This window comes from Notothenia rossii (assembly GCF_949606895.1).
Source record: "Notothenia rossii genome assembly, chromosome: 8".
Classification (NCBI taxonomy): domain Eukaryota; kingdom Metazoa; phylum Chordata; class Actinopteri; order Perciformes; family Nototheniidae; genus Notothenia; species Notothenia rossii.
Genome location: NC_136906.1, coordinates 39,854,338 through 39,866,631, shown reverse-complemented (window position 1 = coordinate 39,866,631; position 12,294 = coordinate 39,854,338). Strand labels below are relative to the sequence as shown.

The window sequence follows — 12,294 nt, the reverse complement described above, 5'->3', positions numbered from 1 at the left end:
AGGGTCAGAAAAAGCTGGAGTAGCTTCAGTGTCACACAGAAGCTATGGAAGCAATGCCTATGTATTAACTCTGTGGATTGCTCATGTTTGTACCGTGGTTATGAAGTGTTTTGAGATGTGAGGGAGCAGGAGTACTGTTTTAGAGATTGGTCAGTTATCTGTGTTGTTTTAGAATGTGTGTCATAATGGATAAGTGTTTTATCTGCAAACCAAATCAACATACGGGTACAAATAAATAACCTGAACCTACCCCGAACTGAAAGCCACTGAAAATGCTGTGATTTATATGATCAATTTCATCATGTTTCTGTTTCCACCCTAGCCCAGCCCAGCTGGAGCAAAATGCTCAGAACCGGAGCCCAGGCATCCATCCCCTGATCCACTGGCAGCAGGACGAGGCAGAGAAGGCCAAGGCAGCCGCCGCCTCCGCCCCCGTGGATGTCAAGGCCTTGATGAGCAAATTAGACAGGAAGAAGTAGAGAAATAGAGTGTGTGATTGCTGTTTAATGTCATGACAATTAATGTTGTAAATATTCCCCTAAATGATCGAAGGGGAAAATCCAGTCTTCGTTACTGAAGGATTACTGACCAGGCCGACTTGGCACAGGTGATGACTACACAAAAATGCAAAATGACCACACAGAAACATCATCAAAAAGACGCTATACCAGATGCAACACGACCACAATGACAAGCAAAGTAAGACACAACCTTAAAGAGCCGTTAAAGGACATTTAAAATAACTGCAGTTAGATTCAAAATGACCCTAAAGTAACAGAATGGCTACAAAGTGTCTCCTAATGACCACAAGATGCAAAGACTGTCCTGCTCCTTTGCAGGAGGGGCTTTTACATTTTTCAGCCCTATTGTCTTGTAATCTGTCCATGGTGTTTATAGATGCACATTTGATATATAAGATTTCTTGAGAAAAGTATTGAATACATTATGTTTCTACCTAAGTCAAAATTCATATCAACAAATCAGATTTATTTCATGTTAAATACTAGAAAATATTGCATTAGCTGAGCTTGTAATAGTTGTATTCTTTTCATGCATATTGCCCATTACCAGTGTGAGGAGACACATCTCACTGTTGTGAACATTGGAGACAGTTTTGTTGCTGCAGTATCTTACTAATACTTGTGGCTGTACAGTGGGGCAAAAAAGTATTTAGTCAGCCACCAATTGTGCAAGTTCTCCCACTTAAAAAGATGAGGCCTGTAATTTTCATCCTAGGTATACCTCAACTATGAGAGACAAAATGAGAAAAAAAAAAACAGAAAATCACATTGTCTGATTTTCAAAAGATTTATTTGCAAATGATGGTGGAAAATAAGTATTTGGTCACCTACAAACAAACAAGATTTCTGGCTCTCACAGACCTGTAACTTCTTCTTTAAGAGCCTCCTCTGTCCTCCACTTGTTAACTGTATTAATGGCACCTGTTTGAACTCGTTATCAGTATACAAGACACCTGTCCAAAACCTCAAACAGTCACACTCCAAACTCCACTATGGCCAAGACCAAAGAGCTGTCAAAGGACACCAGAAACAAAATTGTAGACCTGCACCAGGCTGGGAAGACTGAATCTGCAATAGGTAAGCAGCTTGGTGTGAAGAAATCAACTGTGGGAGCAATTATTAGAAAATGGAAGACCTACAAGACCACTGATAATCTCCCTCGATCTGGGGCTCCACACAAGATCTCACCCCGTGGGGTCAAAATGATCACAAGAACGGTGAGCAAAAATCCCAAAACCACACGGGGGGACCTAGTCAATGACTTGCAGAGAGCTGGGACCAAAGTAACAAAGGCTACAATCAGTAACACACTTCGCCACCAGGAACTCAAATCCTGCAGTGCCAGACGTGTCCCCCTGCTTAAGCCAGTACATGTCCAGGCCCGTCTGAAGTTTGCTAGAGAGCATTTAGATGATCCATAAGAGGATTGGGAGAATGTCATATGGTCAGATGAAACCAAAATAGAACTTTTTGGTAAAAACTCAACTAGACGTGTTTGGAGGAGAAATAATGCTGAGTTGCATCCAAAGAACACCATACCTACTGTGAAACATGGGGGTGGAAACATCATGCTTTGGGGCTGTTTTTCTGCAAAGGGATCAGGACGACTGATCCGTGTAAAGGAAAGAATGAATGGTGCCATTTATTGAGAGATTTTGAGTGACAACCTCCTTCCATCAGCAAGGGCATTGAAGATGAAACGTGGCTGGGTCTTTCAGCATGACAATGATCCCAAACACACCGCCCGGGCAACGAAGGAGTGGCTTCGTAAGAAGCATTTCAAGGTCCTGGAGTGGCCTAGCCAGTCTCCAGATCTCAACCCCATAGAAAATCTTTGGAGGGAGTTGAAAGTCCGTGTTGCCCAGCGACAGCCCCAACACATCAATGCTCTAGAGGAGATCTGCATGGAGGAATGGGCCAAAATACCAGCAACAGTGTGTGAAAACCTTGTGAAGACTTAGAGAAAACGTTTGACCTCTGTCATTGCCAACAAAGGGTATATAACAAAGTATTGAGATGAACTTTTGTTATTGACCAAATACTTATTTTCCACAATAATTTGCAAATAAATTCTTTAAAAATCAGACAAATGTGATTTTCTGGATTATTTTTTTTTCTCATTTTGTCTCATAGTTAAGGTATACCTAGGATGAAAATTACAGGCCTCTCATCTTTTTAAGTGGGAGAACTTGCACAATTGGTGGCTGACTAAATACTTTTTTGCCCCACTGTATATACTGCTAAGAGATGTTGAATCATATTCAAGAGATTTATTTGTAATAAATGTAAACCATTGCTCCAGTTATAGTCAAAGTGTCCTAATGCATTTCAGTAGCTGGAAGCTAGAAGTGAATACATGTAATCGGGTTAGAACAGACTTGTGCGTGTTAATAGTTGTAATAACCTCTACTACAGTGTATACTATGAACTACTGTGTTCCACAGCAAGTCGTTTGGATTTGCTGTACATTCCTTAGTTACAAACTATCATGTTACTAATGATAATAAGAATATAACAACATTAATATTAAATGATTGACCAAATAAAGCTGTAACAAGGGTTGCAGTCAAAGAATGAGAAGCATCAACGACCAGGTGGCTACTCGTTAAGTATACTCTGATTTATAGTCTCTTGTTTACTCTAAATGGGACACGTTTTTACAAAAAGAAACTATCAATTGTGACCATAAATTCATTAGGTAGATTTTGAGTAAGTTAATATAATCTGACTTGATGCAGGTTTAAGGCACTTCCGCATTGGCTATACCTTTTTGCTCCGGAAGTTGTACTGAAGCACAGCAAATGCTAAATGCAAATCAATATTTCAGCAAAGGACAAATCCCTGATCTCCTCCTTGGTTGAAATCCTTTGCTCTAAGCCCAGGTGAATTCAATCACACAACACACACGTCTCAAAGACAAACTTGTTTTACTATATATTATTTTTACAAAGTTTCTGCAAAGTCAAATAAAAAGTGTTGTGGATAAAGGGTTATTTGGCCATGCCAGACAGCCAGCTGAGTTTGAACAGAGAGGGAGTGGCAGAGTCCTCGTCCTGAGCAGCCAGCTGTCTGAAGAGGCTGCCCGGCCGGAAGCTGTCCTCACCCGCTGTGGAGGAGGGGGGGGGAGGCGTCTGCTGCAGGGAGGAGAACACGGCAGGTTAGCTGAGGTTTTGGTGGATTGTCCATCCTCATTCTTAAGTAATAAAAACACAACACAATGTTCTATTGTCCCTGGGTCACCGGTTCAAATAGGGCTATCATACTATGCCTGGATGGCCATCTCTTGGGATGTGGGTATTAAACTCACTCAAGAGCCCATTAAATGTGTTAGGGGAAGAACACCGAACATTGAGTATTTAACAGCAGGCAAAACAGGGGGTTTGCTCCGAATGACACAGGTCCCTTTCAATGGTAACCAGAGAGTACACAGTACAAAGATACTACAGCGTTCTATATCAGTATTCTTCCAAACATCTTCTGTGTTGCTAAGCACAAATCTTCCACCTTTGGTTTGACAAGCTTAACATTTTAATGTAAGACTTTTTGTGGTTGGAATAAATTGTGATTTTTATTTGATACCTGCCTGATGGTCCCACACAGACACCATTTAACAACTGCTTGAGTGACTTCTTGTTCCAGGAGATGGCAAGTGCCGGCATCAGATCACTCGGAAATAGTTGACTCTCAATTACTTTGAAAAAGATTGTGGAAATTCAATATGTAAAGTGTATGGAACAATTCAGGTTTTCATACGTCTCATTTCTCTGGTTAAAATAATAAATGCATAGACAATATAAATATAATAGTTATGAAGCAGGTCTAAATTCTAGTTTACCTCTACTAACGATCATAATGTCAACAAGCCAGTTCCTCTCTGTCATTTATGTAAAAGATCAGTATCATAAAGTAGCTTCGCTCCGTTGGGGCTTAAAAATGGATCAGAGGCAGGAGCCGTGTTGAGAGATGACCAGCGCTGTAGTTAGCTCCTGAATGTCTAACAACATGTTCGAGTGAGAAGGTATACCAGCACAACGGTAAATCCAGCAGTGTGATGTGTAGCTTCACAGGGCTAGCTACAGGAGAGCCGGGCTCTGGAGCTCCATGCTAACATTTCAAATGTGGAGAGGGAATGTAGTGGACAGGAGAGGCAAAGAAGCTAAAGGTCACATTCATTGTCTAAGGGGTCACTGGTGGGGACTACTTTCACCTTTAAACTAGTTAACACTCCATGTTATCAAGAAACACCTAATCCAACGTTTCAGAGAGCCTGGATTATTCTGTCGGAACAGTAAAGTTTGTCGTCAGATGGAAGGAGTAGATGTTAGCTCCGAGCACCCAGCAGTGAGAGGATACAGGTTTAGCCTAGCTTAGCAGAATGGAGGCAGAGGGGCACTGCTGGCCATGCAAAGCAACAATTGAACTTGCACTGGCTCCAAGGCACACTTATATCATTGGAATTCATGTTGGTCATTCTTTTTTTTTAAGGAAAGCTTAAAATTGATTATTTTGGACAAATCCCAACTGGAGTTGCATAGAGACACCAGATTGTTTGTATTGCTGTGGACATTGCCACACATTAAACTAGTAATGCATGCAACTCAAGATGTGATTTGTCCACTCAGACCAGGAAAATGCCATGTCATTGTTGCAGTGCTGCTTCCCCAAGAAAGTGTCCAGTCATTAGTCTGATCCTGAGCTGAGCCCGGCAGAGGGTGGGGGAGAACAGAGCAGAACATTCTGTGGTCCGTCTGAATGATTTCACCACTTCATAATCTGTACTGTCATACTGCAAAGGCACCACAGCTAAACCAGGGCACCACACACACACACACACACACACACACACACACACACACACACACACACACACACACACACACACACACACACACACACACACACACACACACACACACACACACACACACACACACACACACACACACACACACACACACACACACACACACACACACACACACACACACACACACACACACACACACCTGAGTCTCTTGCATTCAGAATCTCTGAGGAGGCAGAGGGTGTAACAGAGAACATTACCCAGGGTGCAACAAAACAATAAACAGAGAGATGAAGACATACAGTGTGTGTGTCAGCATATGAAACAATCAGAGTTACGTCCTGCTGCTGATCTCAGCTCAGTTACTCACCAGCTGGTGAGGAGCCTCAGAGCTCCGGGAGGCCGACTTGGGTTTACGCACATTGGACATGCTGAGAGGTAGCAACCCGAACCTGAGGAGGGGACATCGTGGGAATTAGGTTGAAATACAATTTTGAAAAAAAGTATGGCACATATCCAAAAGAGACAGGGAAGGATAGTTACTGTATATACAGTCATTAATTACTGACTATAACTGGACTCAATGACAGGACTGGGTCGCATGGTGCAATGCCTGCAGTGGGCCCCAGTGACTAATATTCATACTAGTGGGCTAGCCTAGATAATTAGTTAATCATGAGAAATATTAATATCACTCATCAACACTGCAGCCCGGTCTGTTTCTTTCACCCTCTCACAGGGATAATTTCTTACTTAAATAACGCTTTCATTTCAAAATGAATGTAGGACTTCTCAACAGAGATAATGCTGACCAACTGAAGCAAAACTAAGTGCAAAGGCTAACTTAACAAAGTAACAAGAACAGATACCCGATTAAAATCCAGATGTATATAGATTATATATTAGCTCCACTTACTGAGAATAACAATAACTATATTGAGAAAGCTGGCTAATATAAGCCCTTCTGAATAATACTGAATAGAGTCAACAGTTTGAAAGTTGGTAAGTTAATGAGAACAAACATGGTGCTTGGCATACCTCAATACTTTAAAGACACTGACCAAGAAGACACTTTCTTGCTTACATTGATAATCTTCTTAGTTTTTCTATCTGACATTTGGGGATTTAGTAAGATCTGACCAACATCAGATATTTTATTTGATAATTGAGTTTAGATGAGCTGGAGTTGACCTCTGACCTGATCTGGCTGCTGGCCAGTGGCAGGATGTTGTACGGCTCCTGGGAGTTCACACTGCTGCTCCGCGAGGGGAACTGCTTCTCGGAGCCTGTCAGCAGGCCCAGCAGCACCTGAGGCACAACGTCACAGGACCTCAACAACTTCAGTAACAAAGCACCAGAGTCACCTGTTTACTGTCACATCTGGAAACATGTACAGGCACTGTGTGTGTGTGTGTGTGTGTGTGTGTGTGTGTGTGTGTGTGTGTGTGTGTGTGTGTGTGTGTGTGTGTGTGTGTGTGTGTGTGTGTGTGTGTGTGTGTGTGTGTGTGAACTATTCATGGCGTGGTGCTGAAGTACCGAAGTCCTCTGGGACATGCGATTGAGGTTGGTATTCAGCGGGAGGGTGAACACGTCCAGGTCAAATGGGTCGATGTAGCCCTCCAGCCAATCACAGACGTCGTGGAATCTAAACGACACAAAACAGTGTTGAAGAAGTGGCTCAATCAGAAAGCTAGAGAGGTAGAGTCACTCCAGACCTGCACCCAGCTCCTATCAATCCCTGATCCTCTGTCTCTGTGCTAATACAGCTTGAACAGAAGCATATGGAGCATGGCTCCAGACTGACTGTGTAGTCAACTGATTACATACACGCTCTAAATATGCAACAGATAAACAGGATAGGAGCCACGAATCTCACATAGTGGTGACATTTGTTGTGCATTTAATAAGGTCCGAGATGGTTTTCTGTTTGGTATAGGCCAGTGTTTGTTATATTATCATGTGTTATTGTGTCATCGCAATGGGTTGGTTGAGATGGTTGGATCCATAATATAATCAGCTGTTCACCTGTGTTAGGTGTGAGGCGGACAGAGTGAGAAGGTCTGCCACTTTGATAGCTGGATTATTCCTTCGTGTGATTATACATTACTCATTGATATTAATTTAGGAATTGTTGAACACATTTTGGATCTCTGCAATTATTTTGTGGAAGTGCGTCAGAGAAAGCCAACCAGTCCAGAAGTCAGGATCAAGATCCAGCAGGAGTCACATCAGAGCTCATTCATCACTTCCTGTCAGTGATGCATAATCAATAAGTAATATTGAGCATCTCCAAGACAAAATGTGAGACGTGCGAGGCATGATATAAGACCTGCACCCCCTGCCTGCTCTGGAACATCCCAGATACTGAACAGGTTAGTGCCTGCAGTCATCTGAATTCTAAACGTCATATACTTCTCAAACCGTTGGACCGGTTACAAATGATCCTTAGTCAAATGAAGTAGAGTAATACCACCAGTGACCCCTACAGGAGAAAGGATTCTAGCATACTAGTAGCATTATATGTCATGTAATTTAAGTAGAACATATATTTATGCTAGGTGATAATTCTTTTCTTAAATTAGATTCACAGATGTTTAAATGTTGGATGTGATCTTCTGTTATGGCCTGGTTGACTAGAAAAGTTGAATTGTTGCTGCAGATGAGGAAAATTTGTTTTTGCTTTATTCTATGAATTCATACTTGAATCATGTACATTAATTCTTTTTGGAATGAATCAGACACTGGAGCCAGGAGCTGTGCAGCACTCCTCTGATAGCTGGGGTGGGGTATAGACTCCATCCTGGTTGTGGGTGATGGTGTTACCTGGGGTCTTGGTGGGATCTGGAGCTTTTGCCCTCTTCCTGTCTGCTGCCCAGGGTTGAGTTCAGGTACCGCAGGTCAAACAGCAGCTGCAGGGCTCTGTTCTGAGTCATGGGGAACACTCCCTCCTGGAGGACGAGGAACAGAAAACAACAGTAGGTTCACTCATTCAAGGAATTTGTCTTTGTGTATATGATGCATACATAAACACAGCTAAAGACGATAATTAGTAAGAACAACAACCCCAACAATTAAAATAATTATAAAAAACGATTGAAAAAAGAAGATTATAGGTTAAGATATTCAAAAAATAATTACATGAAATCTGGATATACCAAAAATCTATGTACATTTTACTATTGCAAAGTAATAATAAAATGAAAAATGTGCAGTAATAAAACAGACGTTTTTCACATTACAAACTTCCACTGTTATCAACACTGTGTGTGAGTGTGTGTGTGTGTGTTCCTTACCGTGCTGGGGGCCCGCTGTGTGAGGCTGTGGTAGTGCTGCAGGGCCTGATCCAGACAGGTCTGCAGCAGCTCCTGCAGGGTGGGCCGGGGCAGGGCGTGCCCCCCCACCCTGTTCACCTCCACACACAGCTGGAACAGCAGCGACTGCACAAACCAGGACGGCTGCGGAGACACATATCAGATTACTGAAAGGAGTGATAAAGCATTTCCTGTGTGTGTTGGAGCTGCTGAGACCCTCACCTGGACTGGAAGACGGATCTTGGATGTCACGCTGCTCCCTGACTCCGCCTCCTCCTGGATCTCCAGATCCTCCCAGTTAGTCCCTGTGGTCAGGACCGCCCCAGCAGACTCTGCATGCAGCGCTGTACTCAACTTATCCAGCAGCATCTGTGACAACACACACTCCGTCAGGCAGCCCACCAACAGCACACATTCAGGCCTTCATTTGTCTGGGCATTTGAGGGCAGCAGGAACAAACAACACCAGCTTATAATGATGTAATGGCTCATTGAAAAAAGTTGCATATTTCAGCAGCTTAATGGACTCACAGTGAACCCTTTATGCATTCATTTGACAGGCTGTTTCCATTTGTGAAATGGGTGTAATAACAGTGTAATTATGGTGAAATGTGGGTGTCATTTGGTGTACCATGACATCTGTTAACAGCTCTACCTGCTGAGCATCAGTCGCTCAAAGCTGATTCCGTCAATCAAAGATTCTCGCTCCTGTTTGCTGCTCTATGTAAATATCTGCTGTGTGTGCGTGTGCGTGTGCGTGTGTGTGTGTGTGTGTGTGTGTGTGTGTGTGTGTGTGTGTGGTAGGTTCTGTACAGTGTGTTTGGTGCTCCCGATTTCTGAGGTCTCCAGGTTGGCAAGTATGCTCAAGGCTAATATTGCTATTGTACCAATCATGTACCAAATCCTGTAAACTACATAGATAGAGAAGTTAGATCATCATTATTTTGGCCAACATTGCATTGTGACGCCTCGCAACAGTAATGTCATTTGATGCTAGAAGAAAGACCCCAAAAAATTGAACGAATGAAAAAGATTTAACAAATGTATAAACATATAAACATCTCTCTCCGTTATGGACTGACTTTGGACAGTGCGCCGCTCCAGATGCGGTATGCCTCCATGCTGCAGATCAGAAGCTCCTCCTTTAGCCCCGCCCACTTGGCCTGGACGGGGCTCACCTCGGGGGCCGCCCTGGCTTTGCCCAGCTTCTTGCCCTGTCTGGGGGTCCCCTTGGCAGGGGCCTCGGACCCCTTCTGTTTCCCCAGGATGCAATTCTTCAGGTTGGGGCAGAGTTCCCCCATCGACTGGCACAGCCTTGCCATGAAGAGCACTGAGCTGAGGCGGGCGGGGGTGAGGGGTGCAGGGGAGGCTGCTCTCAGCTCAGAGCGGACCGAGGACAGGATGTGTCGGACGCAGGCCGCGCAGCCGTCCCGTAACGCCCCCTCCACGGACGGGGAGTCCGTGAAGCGGTTAAAGGAGGAGGCTGAGGAGCTCTCTGTGAGAGCAGGGGAGGAGGAAGAGGAGGAGGAAGAGGAGGGACCTGAGGCCGAGTCAGAACCTGCAGAACACAGAGGGAAACATGAACACTTATTACTATTGAGGATGTGATGACCACTCTGTGCTGTGGATACCAACACACATGCGCTTATGTCAACAATCCAAAATATATCAAAACGATTCCTCAGGATAAGCGAATCTAAGGCCATAAATAAACACACCCTCCCCTGCATTAATAGTGACATCAGGAAATCAATGAAGGAGAGAGATAATGCTCTAAAGCACTCTCTTAAATCAAATCTAGTGACTGACAGGCATATATTTGTGTCCTTACGAAACAGAGTTACAAAGGAAATCAGGGCAGCTAAATCCAACTTCTTTGTTAATCTCATTCATGAATCTAAGGGAAATCATAAACAAATCTGGGACTGTCTGCAGAACCTAACAGGGAAAGGGCATAAAATAACAAAGCAGCTGGAGATCAGTAACAATGGAACCTTATGTAAGGGGCCAGCAGAAATAGCGGCTATTTTTAATAACCATTTTATTAATTCTGTGAGGCTGCCTATAAACAGTCCCTAAATTGGTCAAATACATTCATCACCTATTGATTCTACACAGCCAGTCTTCTCCTTGACAGAGACTTCTGAATCCAAAGTTAATTCTATAATTTCTTCTTTAAACAATTCCAAATCAAAAGACACTTTTGGACTGGATTCTCTGTTTCTAAAGAAACATGCTACTACCCTCACAGGGACAATTACCAACATAATTAACACCTCTTTTAGGGAGGGAAAATTCCCAAAAGACTGGAAGTTAGCCATTGTTGTGCCAGTCCACAAATCCGGGGACACAACTGATGCAAACAACTATAGGCCTATTAGTATTTTACCTGTCATGTCTAAGATCTGAGAAATGTGTAGCTGAGCAATTGACTGGACATCTTAACAGTAGTCCTTTCACACTACACCCCATGCAATTCGGCTTCCGAGCCAATCATTCCACTGAGACCGCAAATTGTTTCCTTGTGGAAAATATTCAATCAAAAATGGACAAAGGAGGCATTGTTGGAGCAATCTTCCTAGATCTTAAGAAAGCTTTTGATACAGTCAATCATCAAGTACTCATTCACAAAATGTCTTATTTTAATTTCTCACCCAGTGCAATAGACTGGATGAGTTCCTATCTGTCAGACAGAGTTCAGTGGGTAAAGGTTAGTGGCGAGACATCACCACCCCTAAGAAATGAACTGGGTGTACCCCAGGGATCTATCATGGGCCCAATTCTATTCAGCCTTTATATAAACGACTTGCCATCAGTGTGTGCACTGGATGTGAGGTGCAAATTTATAATGATGACACTGTCATTTATGTCCATGCAAAAACCAAGGCCCAAGCTGCGGCCAAATTAAATGATGCAATGGTTCATGTAAATGTCAATGGCTTACTGACTCACAGCTATATCTGAATGTTAAGAAGACAGTCTGTATGTTTTTTAGCAAGACCAACACTGTATCACACTGTGAACCCAAGGTCTATGTGTCTGGGGAGGTCATTCAAACAGTTACACATTTTAAATATCTAGGCATTATCCTTGACACTACTTTATCCTTCAAAAAACAAGTGAGAAAGGTAATGCAAATAACTAAATACAATCTAGCAAACTTTAGATATATAAGGAACTGTTTGACAACACCTGTAGCAAAACTCTATATGACTGCCATGATCCTTCCCCACCTAACATACTGTATGACCAGCTGGACCCAGGCGAATAGCACAACATTAAGGCCTATCCTGTCGCTTCACAAACAAGCTCTCAAAGTTTTGGACAGAAAACCTAAGCTATACCACCATTGCAAAATCCTGGACAAACATAACCTGCTCAGCTGGGGAAATATTTTAAAACACACTGATGCATGTCTCATTTTTAAAATTCTAAACGGCAAGGCACCCCCACCACTCTGCACTTTTATACAGCAGAACATTTCAAACAGCAGAACCACAAGGTCTGCCCTAAGAGGGGACTGTGTAGTCCCTCTTAGGTCCAGTTCCTTTGGTAAACACTGTTTCTCTGTGAGGGCACCAACACTCTGTAACACAATACCAATACAGATAAGGAATAACACCTCCTATCATACATTTAACCACAATCATAAGAACTGG

General features: G+C 43.0%; 2 protein-coding genes across 3 annotated transcripts in view; one reads left to right on the top strand and one right to left on the bottom strand.

The window, feature by feature from the left end:
* Positions 1 to 3,294, top strand: part of rgs9a (regulator of G protein signaling 9a) — a 73,035-nt gene extending 69,741 nt beyond the window's left edge. For both annotated transcript variants that reach the window (XM_079643687.1, XM_079643685.1), the window contains exon 18: positions 323 to 3,294. In XM_079643687.1, the coding sequence (XP_079499813.1) occupies positions 323 to 479 (157 nt within the window). In that variant the 3' untranslated portion in view covers positions 480 to 3,294. The remainder of the gene's footprint in view (positions 1 to 322) is intronic.
* A 137-nt stretch (positions 3,295 to 3,431) lies between these two features.
* The window catches only part of cog1 (component of oligomeric golgi complex 1), a 17,270-nt gene continuing 8,407 nt past the window's right edge, over positions 3,432 to 12,294 (bottom strand). Inside the window, exons 6-13 of the mRNA XM_079645240.1 lie at positions 9,718 to 10,519; positions 8,859 to 9,005; positions 8,619 to 8,780; positions 8,149 to 8,273; positions 6,862 to 6,970; positions 6,524 to 6,633; positions 5,696 to 5,777; positions 3,432 to 3,655 (exon numbers count right to left, since the gene is read on the bottom strand). Of these exons, the coding sequence (XP_079501366.1) occupies positions 3,512 to 3,655; positions 5,696 to 5,777; positions 6,524 to 6,633; positions 6,862 to 6,970; positions 8,149 to 8,273; positions 8,619 to 8,780; positions 8,859 to 9,005; positions 9,718 to 10,519 (1,681 nt within the window). The 3' untranslated portion in view covers positions 3,432 to 3,511. The remainder of the gene's footprint in view (positions 3,656 to 5,695; positions 5,778 to 6,523; positions 6,634 to 6,861; positions 6,971 to 8,148; positions 8,274 to 8,618; positions 8,781 to 8,858; positions 9,006 to 9,717; positions 10,520 to 12,294) is intronic.